Here is a 14889-nt window from a genome sequence, read left to right as displayed (position 1 = left end):
TATTTAAAAAATCCATTCAAGTGTGAGTAAAACCAACGTATTAAAGATTCCGTAGTCAAAATTATGCTAATTGGGAATAGTGTGTCTGCCTGCAAAAAGACAGCAGGCGCTGCAATATTTGAATTTTGTTTGTAACCACAAATGTTGAAATAAAAAATTAATCCAGTTTTACATCGTCACATCATCATAGGTTTTACTGACAGGTACCTACCCTAATTACGGTAATAAAGTCCTGGGTGGAGTGGATACTCGTAAACATCCATCAATTGTAAAAAGGTGGAAATATCGCTTTATATGCAAAAATACAAACTCATTCAGAACCATTTCCTTTAGCAAGCCGCTTAACAAATAGACTTCGTAGTATACTCTGAGGTCCACGTTATTGTTCATGTCTATAGGCGACTGTTATCCTTTTCTGTCGGGTCGGCCGTCAGTCGTGTACATCATTAGTGATTATATTATATTAAGTACTAAGAGTAACTGTAACAAACATACAAATATCCAAATATTTAAACAAACCTTTAAAATTTATAATATTGTAGATTCATGAGATACAGGGTGGCCCATAAGTCCTTAGTAATGAAAAAAATTAATTAAAATAAAACTAATTACACTATGAATAATATTTTTATTTGTAAATATAGCTAGAAAAACGGGAATTATTTTTTGTAAATAACGTCGTCCAAATGTAATCCGTTACAGTCACGGCACTCTTGCACGCTTGCCTTCTGAAATTGTCGATGACTGCGCGGCACGTCACTGCTGAAATGCTTGCCATTTCTCTGCGGATGTTTTATTTTAGGTCATTAATTGACCGCGGGTTAGAGTCGTACACTTTAGCCTTAAGGTAGCCCTACAAAAAAAAATCCATTGGAGTCAGATCCGGGCTACGTGGTGGCCAGGAAATGTCTCCTCTCTTAGAGATAACTTTGTTTGGAAAAAGTTGACGGATAACGGGCATAGCAGTATTGGAGGTGTGGGAAGTTGCTTCATCCTGTTGAAACCATGTTCGGGCATTAAAGCCTGGAAAGTTTTGCAATTTTTGTGTGAAAAACTCCTCGATCATGGCCACATATCGCTCCGAAGTAACAGTAACAGCACGCCCTCTGCCGTCTTCAAAAAAGTAAGGCCCTATGATGCCATGGGCTGACATAGCGGCCCAAACTGTAACTTTAGGGCTATGTAAGGGCTTCTGGTGCTTAAGTTTTGGATTAATCGGGCTCCAATAGCGGCAATTTTGTTTACTAACATGTCCGTTAATGTGGAAGTGTGCCTCATCAGAGAACATTATGTTATTGAACGAAGTAAACCGATTAAACATTTCATTAGCATAATTCACTCTCTGAATAGCATCAGTTTCTTTTAATTCTTGCACCAACTGAATTTTGTAAGGGTGCATAAGTAAATCTTTCTTCAAAATCCGTTGTAACGATGTCCTGGATACGTTTAATGCACTGGAACGCTTACGAGTTGACTGTGTAGGATTTTCACGAATAGATTGTGCCACTGTGTCGATGTTTTGTTCCGTACGTGATGTCCTTGGGCGACCCAACCGCGGTTTATCTAACGTCGAACCGGTCTCCTCGAACTTAGCAACCCAATTCTTAATCGTTTGGAGAGCTGGGGTGTCATCAAAGTTGTGTAAACCTTTGTGTTCTCGAAATTTACGCCTCGCAACGGTTGCCGAATTGTTGTTTTGATAAAACTCGCGCACACAAAACGCACGGTCCGCTCTGGTGAAACGCTCCATCGCGACTAAATTCCCAGAAACCGAAGATACTGCCCCCGCTTCCCCTGCACCGCTCACGCGCGCCGTTTTCGTTTAATTAAAATTTTACTTTTCTAAGGACTTTTGGGCCACCCTGTACTTAATACAATCCCTAACCGCGTTTTTTTAATGATAATAAAACGGTAACCCTTATCGGTATCATCATTTCAGCCATAATCTGCTGGACATAAGCCTCCCCCCCTAGACTGCGATAAAGTACGGTCCTGAGCCACCTGCATCCACTGACTCCCCGCAATGCATTTCTGGTCGTCGCTCCATTTAGAGGGGTCGTCCTACACTGTGTTTACCCGTACGCGGTCGCCACACAAGAACCTTTCTTCCCTATCTGTTGTCGGTTCTTCAAACTATGTGACCAGCACATTGCCACTTCAGCTTGCTTATCTTTCGGGCTATGTCGGTTATTTTGGTTCTTTTGCGGATATCCTCGTTTCGGATTCTATCACGCAACCCTTATCGGTATATGCTAGTGTACCACCAGTGAATGACGACAGATGAGGATGAATGCAGGTCAGTTGTGATGAATTCATCAAGAATTAACCACGACGGTTTCCAGGGTAAACCACGTGGAGATCGACCTTATAGGGTACATTACAACTAATAACTTACTAACAATCCCTTTCCTCTTAATGTCGTAGCCAAATGCATTTGCTGACTATTGTCTACCATTTTAGTGATAAATATTTCCACTGTATATCTATTAGACGGACGGCACTGGAGGAGTGACCTAGCTGACAAAAATTAAATCAGTCAGGTGCGAGTCGAACTTACATATAGGAGATAAAATGACCTACAATAGTGGTTAAAAACTGAAACGCATAACTAATCTCGCAGCCTAATATCGAAGAGTTTATTTTTCATAATTTCTCATAAACTGTGCTAGTTAGAAAGAAACATCGAATTTCCTTTATGCTATTGCTTTTTAACCTTTTTATTTATAAATCAGAAACTACGCAGCATAAAAATAATAAAAAAAAATAAGACAAAACTCTTTCCCTAGTATTATATATACTAAATTTTGCAAAGAAAGAAATCCTATTTTCAATTCTTTTGAAATATGTATAAGCCAAGTGTATCTACAACTATTTAAAATTGTAAAACGATATAATTATTGATAGCATTAATAGTTGCTAAGATAGAGCGCTGTAATTCCTAGGTTCACTTGGTTCTTGTGTATCATTTTAGTACGGAACCCTAAAAATTACTAGTAAAAGCATTTTACTATATTGAAACAACTTTTATAACACTTCCAAGCTTCACGTATAGGTAATTTCTAATTATGACAAACTACTCTTAACAGAAATTAATTTTAATAACCGTAGGATATAAAAATAATGAAAAATATTATATTATACATAAGAATATTACATGTATTTATTCTTAACAAATAAAAATATATGTACCACTTTACGGAGTGATTCACTTTTGTCCAGACCGCTCATGATCTATAGTAATTAAATATTATGCAAGTATATGTTGTTATAACATTTTCGGCAACTTTCTTTTTGTTAAAAATCCTGTTTTTCGAACAATCTGTTTCCTTTCTTGATAATGCTTTTTCATTTTTTTATGTTTTTCTGATTCAGATTTCTTTCCTCGCATTGTAAACTTCATCTCCCTGTTGCCTCCTGTTCCAGTCACCATAGCTGAGTAACCCTCTTTAGCTAGGCGATCACCTAAGCTTGCTTTACTTACTTTTGTTATACTTCTAATATTACTTGTAATTTTTGGAGCTTGGTTTAATTCGTATATACTTTCCTTATTAGAGTTATCTAACTGATCTACATCTTGTTTTTTATATTTTATGATTTTGTGTTGTTTCTTAACTTCCTTTACCCACGAACGATCTTCGTCGGAACTTTCTTCAGTTGATTCATACAATTCTATGTCGGAATCTTTATCTTCTTGTTCTTCAATATTCTAAAAAAAAAGCATAATCAGTCACATTAACTCGGAATAGAATGAACAAACTATAATTCTATTTGAAATATGTAATAAAAGTTTGTACCTGTACAATATCTGTATTAACACTCTTGGTTTTAACTTTGTTTTTATCAAGTCTAGATAGAACTGGATTAAGTAGTTTATATTCTTCCGCCTCTTTGTCAACTTCAAAGTCTGGATTTTCAAATAGTGCCTAAAATCAATAAAATAAATAACACATGTATTAGTAAATATTTACAAATAATAAACAATTGTATTAAAAAATTTCGTGCAATATTTGCGATTATTACCTTAAATCTATCGTCTTTTAATAAATTGGTAGGTTGTTTTTTCTTATGAGCATCAATATCCATAAGCCGAGAAGCCAAGTCTTTATTAACTTTCGGTAAGTTATCTTCAATTTTGATTCGAGATGGTCGTTCTTGTTCAATCTTTTCTCTTATTTTCCGTTTCTTGTATTCTTCAAATGCAAACGGATCTGCTATTGATTTTGCTCTCTTGTATAATCTCACGTCCACAAAATACCTACAAATTATAATATTTATTGAGTAATTATTATTGACAGTGCCTGTGACTTCAATTGGGATAACTCACTAGGATAATAAACTTTTATTCGTTAAATTTAAAAAGTCCCAGACGTCCCAGAATTAGATTAATATTCATACTCACCCATGCATATAAGCTCTTAAAAGATTTGTTCCAAGCAGGTGATCTAAACCAAGAGACTCCAACTCTTGTTTTGTTACAAATTTGTAATCATCATACACTGTCTGTGCAGCTGAACTTTCTAACTCTTCTGTCAAGTTATCTAAGAATGCACACCACCTTGGTGCAGGCCCTGTAATAGAAATAACAACTACAATATCCATCTGATATATGTTGCTAGATAATTTGATAATATGAAATTATATGAAACCTACCTAAAGAAGGAATGTAATATATTTGCATTTTTTGTTCTTCAACTGCCATCATACTTAGACCAGTATTTGGAATAACACATAAATCATTAAAATCTACTGATGACTCAATACTTGTGTACTGTTTACCCTGAAAAATAAATTCTAAAATGAAAAATATATATAAAGCTCTACATGTAGAAAATAGATATATATGCAAAAATGAAATTACAAGCAATATTGTTATTATTATGATATAACAATAACAAATAAAATTTAGCTAGAATTTTATTTTCAAAAACATGCTAGAGAATATAGCGAACTTAAATAACATTTAAAGTGACCTTCAAAAAAGTTTTTCAATTTTGCTATATTTTTCGCCATATGACGTACTAGCATATTTATTTTCAAGGGAGAGGCTTTAAAATAGGCTTATATGTACTCTGGGCACCAAACAATTGTAAAGTGGGCACGCCTATATATATTACTGATATTAATAACTAGATAGGAGCATACAAATATAAGGTAATAAAAATCTTACAGTATTTTTGTCCCAAATCTTCACAACTTTCGCATCCATAGTGTATACATAGTCCATTTGTTTGTGGAATTCTATATTTTTGATAGGCATTTCATTCAGATGATCTTTAATTAATAGAGGTTTACTTGATCTTATATCATATAATAAGACATGGCCAGTTGATGTTCCCACACCCATCTTAAGGGCATCATCAAATTTCAGAGATGTTATAGCTGGTAAACTGTCATTTCTGTAAAGATCAAAACTAATATTAATTTGTTATAATTTAATACAACTTAGTTTAAATTAAATAAATACTCACCGATAATCATAGTCTGTACAATGTATAGCACAATCTAATATTCCTTGCCTAGTTTTAGTACGAGGGTCCCATGCTTCCACATGTCCACTTCCACTACCTGTTATTACTAAACCATGACTTTCATTGACAGTACAGCAGTTTATTTCAGTTGCTTTTGTCACATATGGTGCTAAAAATTGACCCAGTTCTAGATTTAATCTGTAAATTTCCTAAAATATAATACATAAATGAAATTACTAATATTATAAAGAGGAAAGATTTGTATTTTTGTGTGTATTTGTAATGAATAAACTCAAAAACTACTTTGCCGTTTTTTTAAATTCTTTCACCATTAGAAAGCTACATTCACCCTGAGTAACATAGGCTATATTTATTGCTAGAAAAGATTAGGGATCCTTACTAAAACTCTAGTAACGTAACTCAAGGTGTAAAAAAACGCTATAAAATATTTTTCGTTGCGTGCGCTGCGGAAACTATTGGTGATAGAACAAAAGTATGTTCTGTGTAGGAATATAGGCATGTTGAAATCATGCTTGTCAGAAATGGTAATGGATGAAAGATACTGCTGGCATCAGAGAGTATTATATGATGTCAATGTCTATACGCAACAATTACCATTTCTCATCAAGTGGACTATTAGGTTAATTATAAAATTGCATAAAAATTAAAAATGTAACATACTGAGGATGCACCAACAACAAATAAGTCACAAGATGGACGGTGATAAGCTATATCTCTTCCAAAACGTGGAACTCTTAACCGATAGTGCCTGCCATGTCCAACGTGGAATTCAATGTAACGGTCACATTGTAAGAATACAATCTGAAACAAAAATAAAAACATTTAAACAAACTTTAAAAAAAAAGATGAATAATATAACCAAAAAGCGAAAAATAAACTGATATTAAACCTTTAAAGGACAAAATGTGCTTGAAGTCGGTTGCAAATGATCGTTGTTGATAAATTTGTATAATTTAACAGAAACTCGCAGATTCTTTTAATGGCTGAAAATATAATGATAACCACGCCTGCGCTATCGGTATACGCTGGCGGGGCACCAGTGAAGGATGACAGGTGAGGATGATAAGGCAGATCAGTTAGCCCATTATGAAGAATTCACCACGATGGAAGGGAACCGCGTGGACCGATACCCTATCGGGTAATATATACACTCTATCAGGTCGATCTCCACGCGGTTTCCCCTGGACACCGTCGTGGTTAATTCTAGTGGAATTTGTCACCATAGGCTAACTGACCTGCCTTATCATCCTCACCTGTCATTCCTTACTGTTACCCCGCCAGCGTATCCCGATAGCGCAGGCGTGGTTACTATTCCATTATCACCCATTAAAAAAATCATTGAGGTGTGGGGAGAAGGGATTATTAGTAATGCAGACTATCAGTCCGATTGCTAACAATATACCCTATCAGGTTGATCTTCCCGTGGTCCCCTGGAAACCATGTTAAATTCCAGGTATATTCATCACAATAGGCTAACTGACCTGCCTTTTCATTCTCATATCATTCCGCCAGCATATACCATTAGCATAGGCAGAGTTACCATTCCATTATCATCTATCAAAAATGAGCCATTGAGGAGTTTTGTCTTCCATCATCAGCTCAGCAACATGAGATGATGACTACCAAATGCAAATATCTGAATAAGTTTTGAAAAAATGTGAAATAATATAAATTCCTATAAAATCAGGGTTGCTCTCAATTTCAATCTTATTTATCAAATCCTGACCCCTTTGAATAAAAAAATATTTTTTCAAATTGGACCATTTTGGCAATTGACAGAGAAATCAATGGTCATACATAAAAACATAAATACAATTGAACATATAACCTCTTCCTGTTTTTAAGTTGCTTAAATAGAAATAAAGTTTTAACCCCAACAAAGCTTTCTAATATAGCAATTTATTGATATAAACAATTTTTAACATATATAAATCATATATCCTGTTTATTTTATATACAGGGAACATATTAGCTATATCAAATTTTTTTTGTAACTTTTGCTAATGACACAGCAACATTATGTAATAATAAAAACCTCATATAGCCTCGATATTTCTACAAAATCATCTGGACAAGATAGACAGATGGATGAAAGATTGGCACATAAAAGCCAGTGCCAGTAAATCAACTCATGTGATATTCACATTGAGAAAGAATAACTATTCTCCTGTTAAATTAGGAGCAGCTATACTTCCTCATAGAGATACTGGTAAATATTTAGGTATACATCTTAAACGTAAACAAACATGGAGACATCACAAGAAGCTGGAAAAGCTTCACTGGCTCTATTTACAAAACAGTATTGAAATGTGTTTAAACTTATTGAATTAAATTATGGGGCTCTGCAAAGAACTCCTATGTGGGAATGCTCCAAAAATTTCAGAATAAACCCCTAAAAATGATAGTAAATGCTCTATGTTCATTAAAAGTTCTGATCTACATGAATATCTACAGACTAACACTGTCAAGAAGGGAATTGAGTACAGAGTAAAAACATACAAGCTGTTTACTCTAGTTATTTTTAGTCCTAATAGTGTATATATGTTTTTATTCTATACTCAATTCTCTACAAATTCAATGAAGCACTAAGAATATACATTATTATGGCCCTGATATAGAATGGGCTACTTCCGTTTCTACAGGTATCATAAGAGGCGACTAAAAAAAAAACAATGGTCAAGGGATGGGCACAAGTATCCCTTTTAAAACATCACCAAAGTCTAATTGTGGTTGCCAACTCACCTGTCAAGCATAAAAATTACAGCCAAAATCATCTTTTATGGGGAGGCTTATATTCAGCAGTGAATAGTTTACAGCTGATATGATGAAGTCATAAATAATATTTATTTATGTACATATTTTATTAAATATAATTTTGGAGTTTGAAGTGAATTTTTGTTTGCTTTGCTATAAGGGATGGGCAGCAGCAGCATCCCTCTTAAAACATCTCTAAAGCTTGATTGTGATTGCCAATCCGTCTGCCAAACTAACTGTGGTAAATACTGGCAAACTCCCCCAAGAGGCAGGCTTATGTTCAGCAGTGGACAGTTAAAGGCTGACATGATAATGATGATGCAGTTAAAATTAAATAAAAATAATATAAATACAATACCTTTGTGTAATCATCACTTAGAATTTCAAATGTGACTACTTCAGAATCTAAGCATCTCTCGAATTTCAGAGACAAATTGTTAACATCAAAACATTTGATTCTTGGTTTGTAGATACCTGTTGCCATAATATACTGTCCATCTTTAGAAACTCGCAAGCTGGTACTCACACCAGGCATATCAAATTCCTGAATAAGTTCAATTCTTCTCCTGAGGTCTACATTTTTCTTCAACAAAGCTCGTTTTTTTCTCTCTGTTAGCCACTGTTTAGACAAATAAACAAATATAATTGATCAGAGAAAATTTAATATGAAACCAAATAAGCAGTTAAAAATGAAGTAGGTAAATTCTTAAGGATATATATAATATAATTATAGATGTATTTAAAATGTATATTTATTTATTTATTCTTTATCATTTACTAAATAGACTTAATATTATAGCATTCTCTCTTTGTAATGTAATTGTAAATTGTAAATGATTTATTCGTAAGTAGGAACCTATTTTGAAGTTAAATTAGCGGTACCTATCTCTAAATAGTATAAAACAGTTGCCGTCCGCGTTTGTTTTTCATAATTTTTGTGAACTATACACAGGACATTGGTATGGGTTTCTTACCGTCTTTTATAGTGTTTAACTATGTACGAATTGAATATTCAAAATTAATAAAGAACTAAAAAATAAATATAAGTACTTAATATAAAAATCTGCTAATAAACATGTACATGTTAGTTTAGTTCGTACTTACATCTGGTAATGATTTTCCACTGCTGAGATTGTAAATTTTTACATTATCTATTTCAAACACTTGCATTTTTCCTGATTTTTAGAATAAGCATATAAAAAAAATCCTTCATGAGCAAAAAATTATAAATATTTTTAAAACATCGCTAAAACTAACCTAAAATATTATATAGGCAAAGACATTAGAACCAATACAGCCTAGTGTTGTTTTTTTTTTTATTAATATGTTTTACGGCTTGAGCCTAGTCTTGTTTTTTTTTTCGGGTTGCCAGATACCAATTTAGGTTTTAGCCCAAATGTTAAATATTTTTCTTTAAACCGATAAGATTTTCGGGACTTTAACCTAATCACAAACTCGTAATGTATTTCGCTACATTTTATCGTGTCTCACAAAGTGAATGACGAAAGTCATTCCTTCTATTTTTTCTTCTCCATACTTTTTTGTTATGTAGTTTTATCAATTTTTACTTAATTATATACCTTCATAGATGTTATAAGTATTGAAACTATTGGTCAAAATTTTCGAAAACAATATTCAAAACTCAAAAAGCCTGTTTCACTTTTATCCAAAAATTTCTTTAAGAATTTTATTTCTCTAAAATATTGCGAACAAAAAAGTTTTCGAACCAAAATTACAAAAATGTACCCAACCTGGCAACACTGAGCTTGTTTTTCTTTAAAATATTTTAACGGTTTTATAAATGTTCCTTAAGCCAATTTTTAATTTACCCCAATTTTTTGCCTTGTCTTTGTCCCTAATCGTCGTATATAAGCTTGTATAATTATGATATGATATCGTGCCAATTAATATATAGTTATTGACCAATTATTTAATTTGTCTAAGAATGAAGAATTATAACAAAGGAATGATAAAACAAAAACTGTAAATATATAATAAGGAGACAATCATAAGATTGCTACCTTTTTTCTTATGCAAATATAACTAGTACAAAAAGGACGAAAGATTCACCATCAATTGCTATTTTTGTCAATTCATGAGTTAGCGTATAGAAAATGTTATACTGTTTGCATACTTTCTAGATAAACTGTGTCGAATATTAATCTAGTAATATAAAATATGTCATATAATATATTATTAATAAATATCAATAATTAATTCTAATAGTAATTATAATAAATCAAAATGTAAATAAAATTTTGTAAGTTAATTCAAAGTATGTCATTGATAAATAATTGACATGTAATCTATTGACATTTTTTATTCAATAACCTGCTAAGAATTGAGAAAAAAGCAACTGGTGGTGTATCTTTCGTCCTCTTTTTACTAATTATATTTGCAGAAGAAGAAAGGAGGCAACCATATGATTACAGTTTTTATTTTATCATTCCTTTTATGTAATTCCTCGTTCTCAGCATTATACGGTAGGTATCATATCTGCGCAATGTACAGTCTGATTCTGCATTCGCCATAGTCTTTTTAATCTGTACCATCGGCTGTTGTGTACATAATCTCTGGTTGTGATAAAAACTTCAAATAAAGTTATCAAGTACTAACCTATAACTATTTAATTTTGATAATTTATATTTGCTATTGTAAAGATTTAATTTTGTACTGCTTTGAAAATGGCGAATTATGTTAAGAAAAAGCTACAATTACCTAAATCAGTATTAGACATGAAGTTTATGAAGAAAACAAAAGATCGTATCGAAAGGGAAATAGAAAATACTCAAGATCATGATGGCTTATATTCCAATATTATTACAAATGAAATGCGTCACGCTACTGGTAACTTTATCACAGAAACCAGTTTTATAGTTTGTGAAGACTTATTAGAGGGCAGATTGTCATATAAAGGCATGAATCCTGAAATAGAGCGTCTCATGGAGTTGGAAAGCAAAAAACAAGAACCAGCTCCTGATATGCAAAAAGATATATCCGATGAAATACTGGCCAAAAAAATGCAATCCTTTAATAATAGAAAGAGATCTTACAATAGCCCTAGTAAATATAATGTCATTAAAAGAAAAAAGTGATTAATAATTATCCAAATGTTCTATTGCAATCCAGCAACACAGTTTTGCTATTTATGTGTGTAATGGTTGGTTGCCACTTTCTATGAAGCTGGCTTGTCTACCAAAAAAATTATATACTTAACCCTTTGCAACCCATTGTCACCGTATTTGCAACATTAAAATGCTAACATTAAATCCACTGTTGAGACTATGGTGATGTAGTTGGTTTACTGACTCAGCTCCCTTAATACTTAGGTAAGCAAAATTGTCTGTGTTTATGTTTATAATAATCACTTTATTTAGTTTCTTATGGTTACAATTATAATTTTATAACTCTTCATGCAGTGAAGATGGAAGGTGAAAATTTTGACAATAGTTGCGATTTGGAAGATGATCTTGATTTTGCATTGTATGATGATGATTCAAGTGAAATACCATTAAAAGATCATTTAGGGGCAGATAGTGATGTAATAGTAGTTAGAAAAAAAAATGAAATTATTGAATCTGATTCAGAAGACTAAGATGCACCACCTGTAGACAACAATGCATGGGATATTACAAGAAGCAACATTCCCTTACAAAAAATCAACTTTTCCACAGGAAATAAAGTACCAGGGCCACAAATTTTCAACATCGAAGAACCACTACAAAATTTTAGCTATATTTCATGGAAGAGTTGGTGGACAAAATTGTGTCAGAAACAAATAGTTATATTTTATACTTTATGCCAAGAACAAATATATGTTTTGCCAAATGTGCAGGATTATTGGTCTACTAGAGCAAATACCAAAATACCATTTTTTTTCTAATGTGTTCTCTAGAAAAAAATTCAACCAATTATATTGGACGTTACATTTAAAAATAGTAAATCAGCAACAAACATATAACAGAACACATATTCAAGTGGTGGGTAATTTTATGAAATATATCAATTTAAAATTTGTGGAATATTTTATACCTAGACAAGATATATATGTCAAGGAATCTGTAATAAAATTCAAAGGTAAAATTAGTTTTATAACTTACAATCGGATTAAGCCTACAAAATGGGGCATACACATGTACATTTTGGTAGACTCAAAAACTGGGTATGTATACAATATTCTCTCATATAATGGTAGTATTACCTCGGATCTTATAAAACCTCAATTGCCTGTTAGTACTAGAATTTCATTGCATCTGTATAACAAATTATTGTCGAACATACTAGATGCACAAGGTTATCATATATATACAGATAGATATTAAACTAGAATTGTACTGGCAGAAGAATTACTACAAGTGAAATGCCATCTAACAAGTAGAATAAAAATCAATTGCAAGGTTATTCCTGACCCAACAAGAAACCCGAATTCAGTGAAAATAAATCAGTTGCTTATAAAAAGGGAAAAATGATGATGGTGAACAACAAAATGTGGAAAAGGCAAAAGTTGTTGTTAACTACAGGGCTTCAATGGGTGGTATTGATCGCATGGTTCAATATGTATCATCATATTGTTTCCTAAGAAAATCTTCAAGTGGTGGAGGAAAATGTTTTTTTGGGGAATAGAGATGTCTGCCATAAATGTATACATTTTATATAAGTTTGTAAAAAAAGTAAGAATGAAAAACCACTCCCATTTTCAGTTAGTCAAGAGATTAGTTGATTAACTCGTAGGTGAGTTTCGCAAAGATGGATCAAGACCTTTCAACACATGAAACAAGATGACAAAAGACTGCATATAATGCGAAAAGGCAAGAAAAGAGATTGTGTTGTGTGTTCTAATAGACAAGAAAAAGAACAAAGATGCGAAACTTCGGAATATTGTGATATTTCCCTAATAAACTGTGAATGCATATGGGTGATTGTTTCTTAAGATATCACACTTTAAGAAATTTTAAAAACTTATGTTTTTCTTTTATAATATTAGTTAGAATATGTTTCTTTATAAAATAGCTGAGAAATAAATGTTTCGTTTTAATGCATCATCTCCATTTTTCTTTTACAGCACAGGTATGTACTTGTAACTAATATAGTGCTGGAGTTATTGGTATCCTCTATGAGTTACTAGGCTGGAGTGCAAGAGGTTAACATTTTAAGAGCTGTTGTTTTTAAGAATAAATAATTAATTTTAGATATATGCACATTTTATTTAAAATTTATAATTTTTAATAACCTCTGGAGTTTATTATAGAATCCACTTTATTTTCAGTACCATTTTTATGTTATATAGCTATTCATTTAGTTTTTATTAGTAATACTATAGCCATACACATAAAATGTGAAAATGAAATTTGAGGTTAAAAACAGTTATTTCTATGATTAAAATGTCTCATGTAAGTAAAAACTTTCTATATAAATGATAAACCTGATAGAAAGATGGAAGTCTAGTTATATTAAGTATTGAGTATTTAATAATTCCTTTTTTGAATATTTGATTTTTCCTTTAATGATGACTATTCTAATCAGTCTATTGGAGTCTTTTCTGAGATACAATTCCCTGAACCTAATACTTGAAATAGAGAAAATTTTGATTTATTGTCTACCAAAAATTAAATGTAGTTATGATTCAATTTTGTGAGAGTTCAATCTCACAAAATTAAATCATTTTGAAACTCATCTTTAGAATAACTATTTTGCTGTAGGTATGTTAGCTTAATTGAAGTAAGCTTTTTCTAGAACACTAGTACTGAAAAATTAATTTGATGATATATAAAAAGCCTATAAGGATAAAAATTTGGGCTTTTTTTATAATACAGGAGGCAAACGAGCATGTAGCTCACCCAATGGTGAGAAGATTAAATAAATATTTTTTTAAGTGAACTTTGTTATAAGTAGTTATTATTTTTATGATTCTACTGTAAATACATCAGATAAATTGCGAATATTTCAGATATTTTAACTGAACCTTAACCTTTAAACTTTGTAGCACTTGTTGTGACTCTAATGCCAGCTTCAAATCGGCAACATTCTATTGTATTTGATTTTTTAAATATTTCTAAGGCAAATCACGTAAATATATTTAAAATTTTATTCTATACTAGCTGGCCACCCTAGCTATGCACGGGTGATGTTTTTCAAACATTTTTATATCATATAACTCTTGTCCTGACAATTGTGTCTATTTACTGTGTAATAATGTATTTATTGAGTAATTGTTTGAAATGATACCCACGGCCACTTATTATCATTGTATCACTCGACATTGACAAGGAGTTACCCTCACACACTTGAACCTAAATGGTCACCTATAGTGCGGTTTCAAAAGAATTTTTTCCCACGCAATCTCAGGCTGTGGAATGAGTTCTCTGACGAGGTTTCCCCTAGGGACTACAGTATGAGATTCAGTAAAATTATCCTATTTTTATAAAAAAATACCCTATATTAGTTTCTTCAAAGTCGGCAACGAGTACGTAACATTCCTATTGTTGCAGGCGTCCATAGGTTGCGGTGATCGATTGCCAACAGACGGGTTGTGTGCTTTTTGAACCTTCATGGTATAAAAGTTGCAGTAGGCAATTAAAAAAAATCTGATATATCATTAAAGTAAGCACTCAGAAGGTTCAAGTAGATATAATAATCTTGTATTCGA

General features: G+C 32.2%; 2 protein-coding genes and 1 non-coding gene across 3 annotated transcripts; 2 read left to right on the top strand and 1 right to left on the bottom strand.

The window, feature by feature from the left end:
* Window positions 1–3127: 3127 nt before the first annotated feature.
* Window positions 3128–9560, bottom strand: LOC113516681 (nucleolar protein 10). The gene is made up of 10 exons (XM_026901139.3): window positions 9348–9560; window positions 8602–8862; window positions 6150–6290; window positions 5469–5677; window positions 5168–5396; window positions 4651–4777; window positions 4400–4568; window positions 4021–4255; window positions 3795–3923; window positions 3128–3706 (listed from the first exon to the last, which is right to left on the bottom strand). Exons 1-10 carry the CDS (start codon window positions 9411–9413, stop codon window positions 3266–3268), a joined length of 2007 nt encoding a protein of 668 aa, XP_026756940.1. The 5' UTR covers window positions 9414–9560; the 3' UTR covers window positions 3128–3265.
* Window positions 9561–10927: 1367 nt separating this feature from the next.
* Window positions 10928–11338, top strand: LOC128199944 (M-phase phosphoprotein 6). The gene has a single exon (XM_052899557.1). The coding sequence runs from the start codon at window positions 10928–10930 to the stop codon at window positions 11336–11338; it is 411 nt and encodes a 136-aa protein (XP_052755517.1).
* A 9-nt stretch (window positions 11339–11347) lies between these two features.
* LOC113516987 (uncharacterized) lies at window positions 11348–13435 on the top strand. Its single transcript, XR_008253415.1, has 2 exons — window positions 11348–11572; window positions 11663–13435. It is a non-coding gene; the product is annotated as an uncharacterized LOC113516987 (transcript).
* The last annotated feature ends 1454 nt before the right edge of the window (window positions 13436–14889 follow it).

The sequence above is a fragment of the Galleria mellonella genome, unplaced genomic scaffold (assembly GCF_026898425.1).
Source record: "Galleria mellonella isolate WM207_F2 unplaced genomic scaffold, CSIRO_AGI_GalMel_v1 utg588, whole genome shotgun sequence".
Lineage (NCBI taxonomy): Eukaryota > Metazoa > Arthropoda > Insecta > Lepidoptera > Pyralidae > Galleria > Galleria mellonella.
This window is presented reverse-complemented; position numbering and strand designations above follow the sequence as displayed.

Coding starts and splice junctions, on each gene's coding strand:
- LOC113516681 (XM_026901139.3), bottom strand. CDS start 9,413: ATGCAAGTGTTTGAAATAGATAATGTAAAAATTTACAATCTCAGCAGT. Junction 5,397..5,468: donor TGTACAGACTATGATTATCG/GTGAGTATTTAT, acceptor TGATCTTTACAG/AAATGACAGTTTACCAGCTA. Junction 3,707..3,794: donor TTAATACAGATATTGTACAG/GTACAAACTTTT, acceptor CTTTTTTTTTAG/AATATTGAAGAACAAGAAGA.
- LOC128199944 (XM_052899557.1), top strand. CDS start 10,928: ATGGCGAATTATGTTAAGAAAAAGCTACAATTACCTAAATCAGTATTA.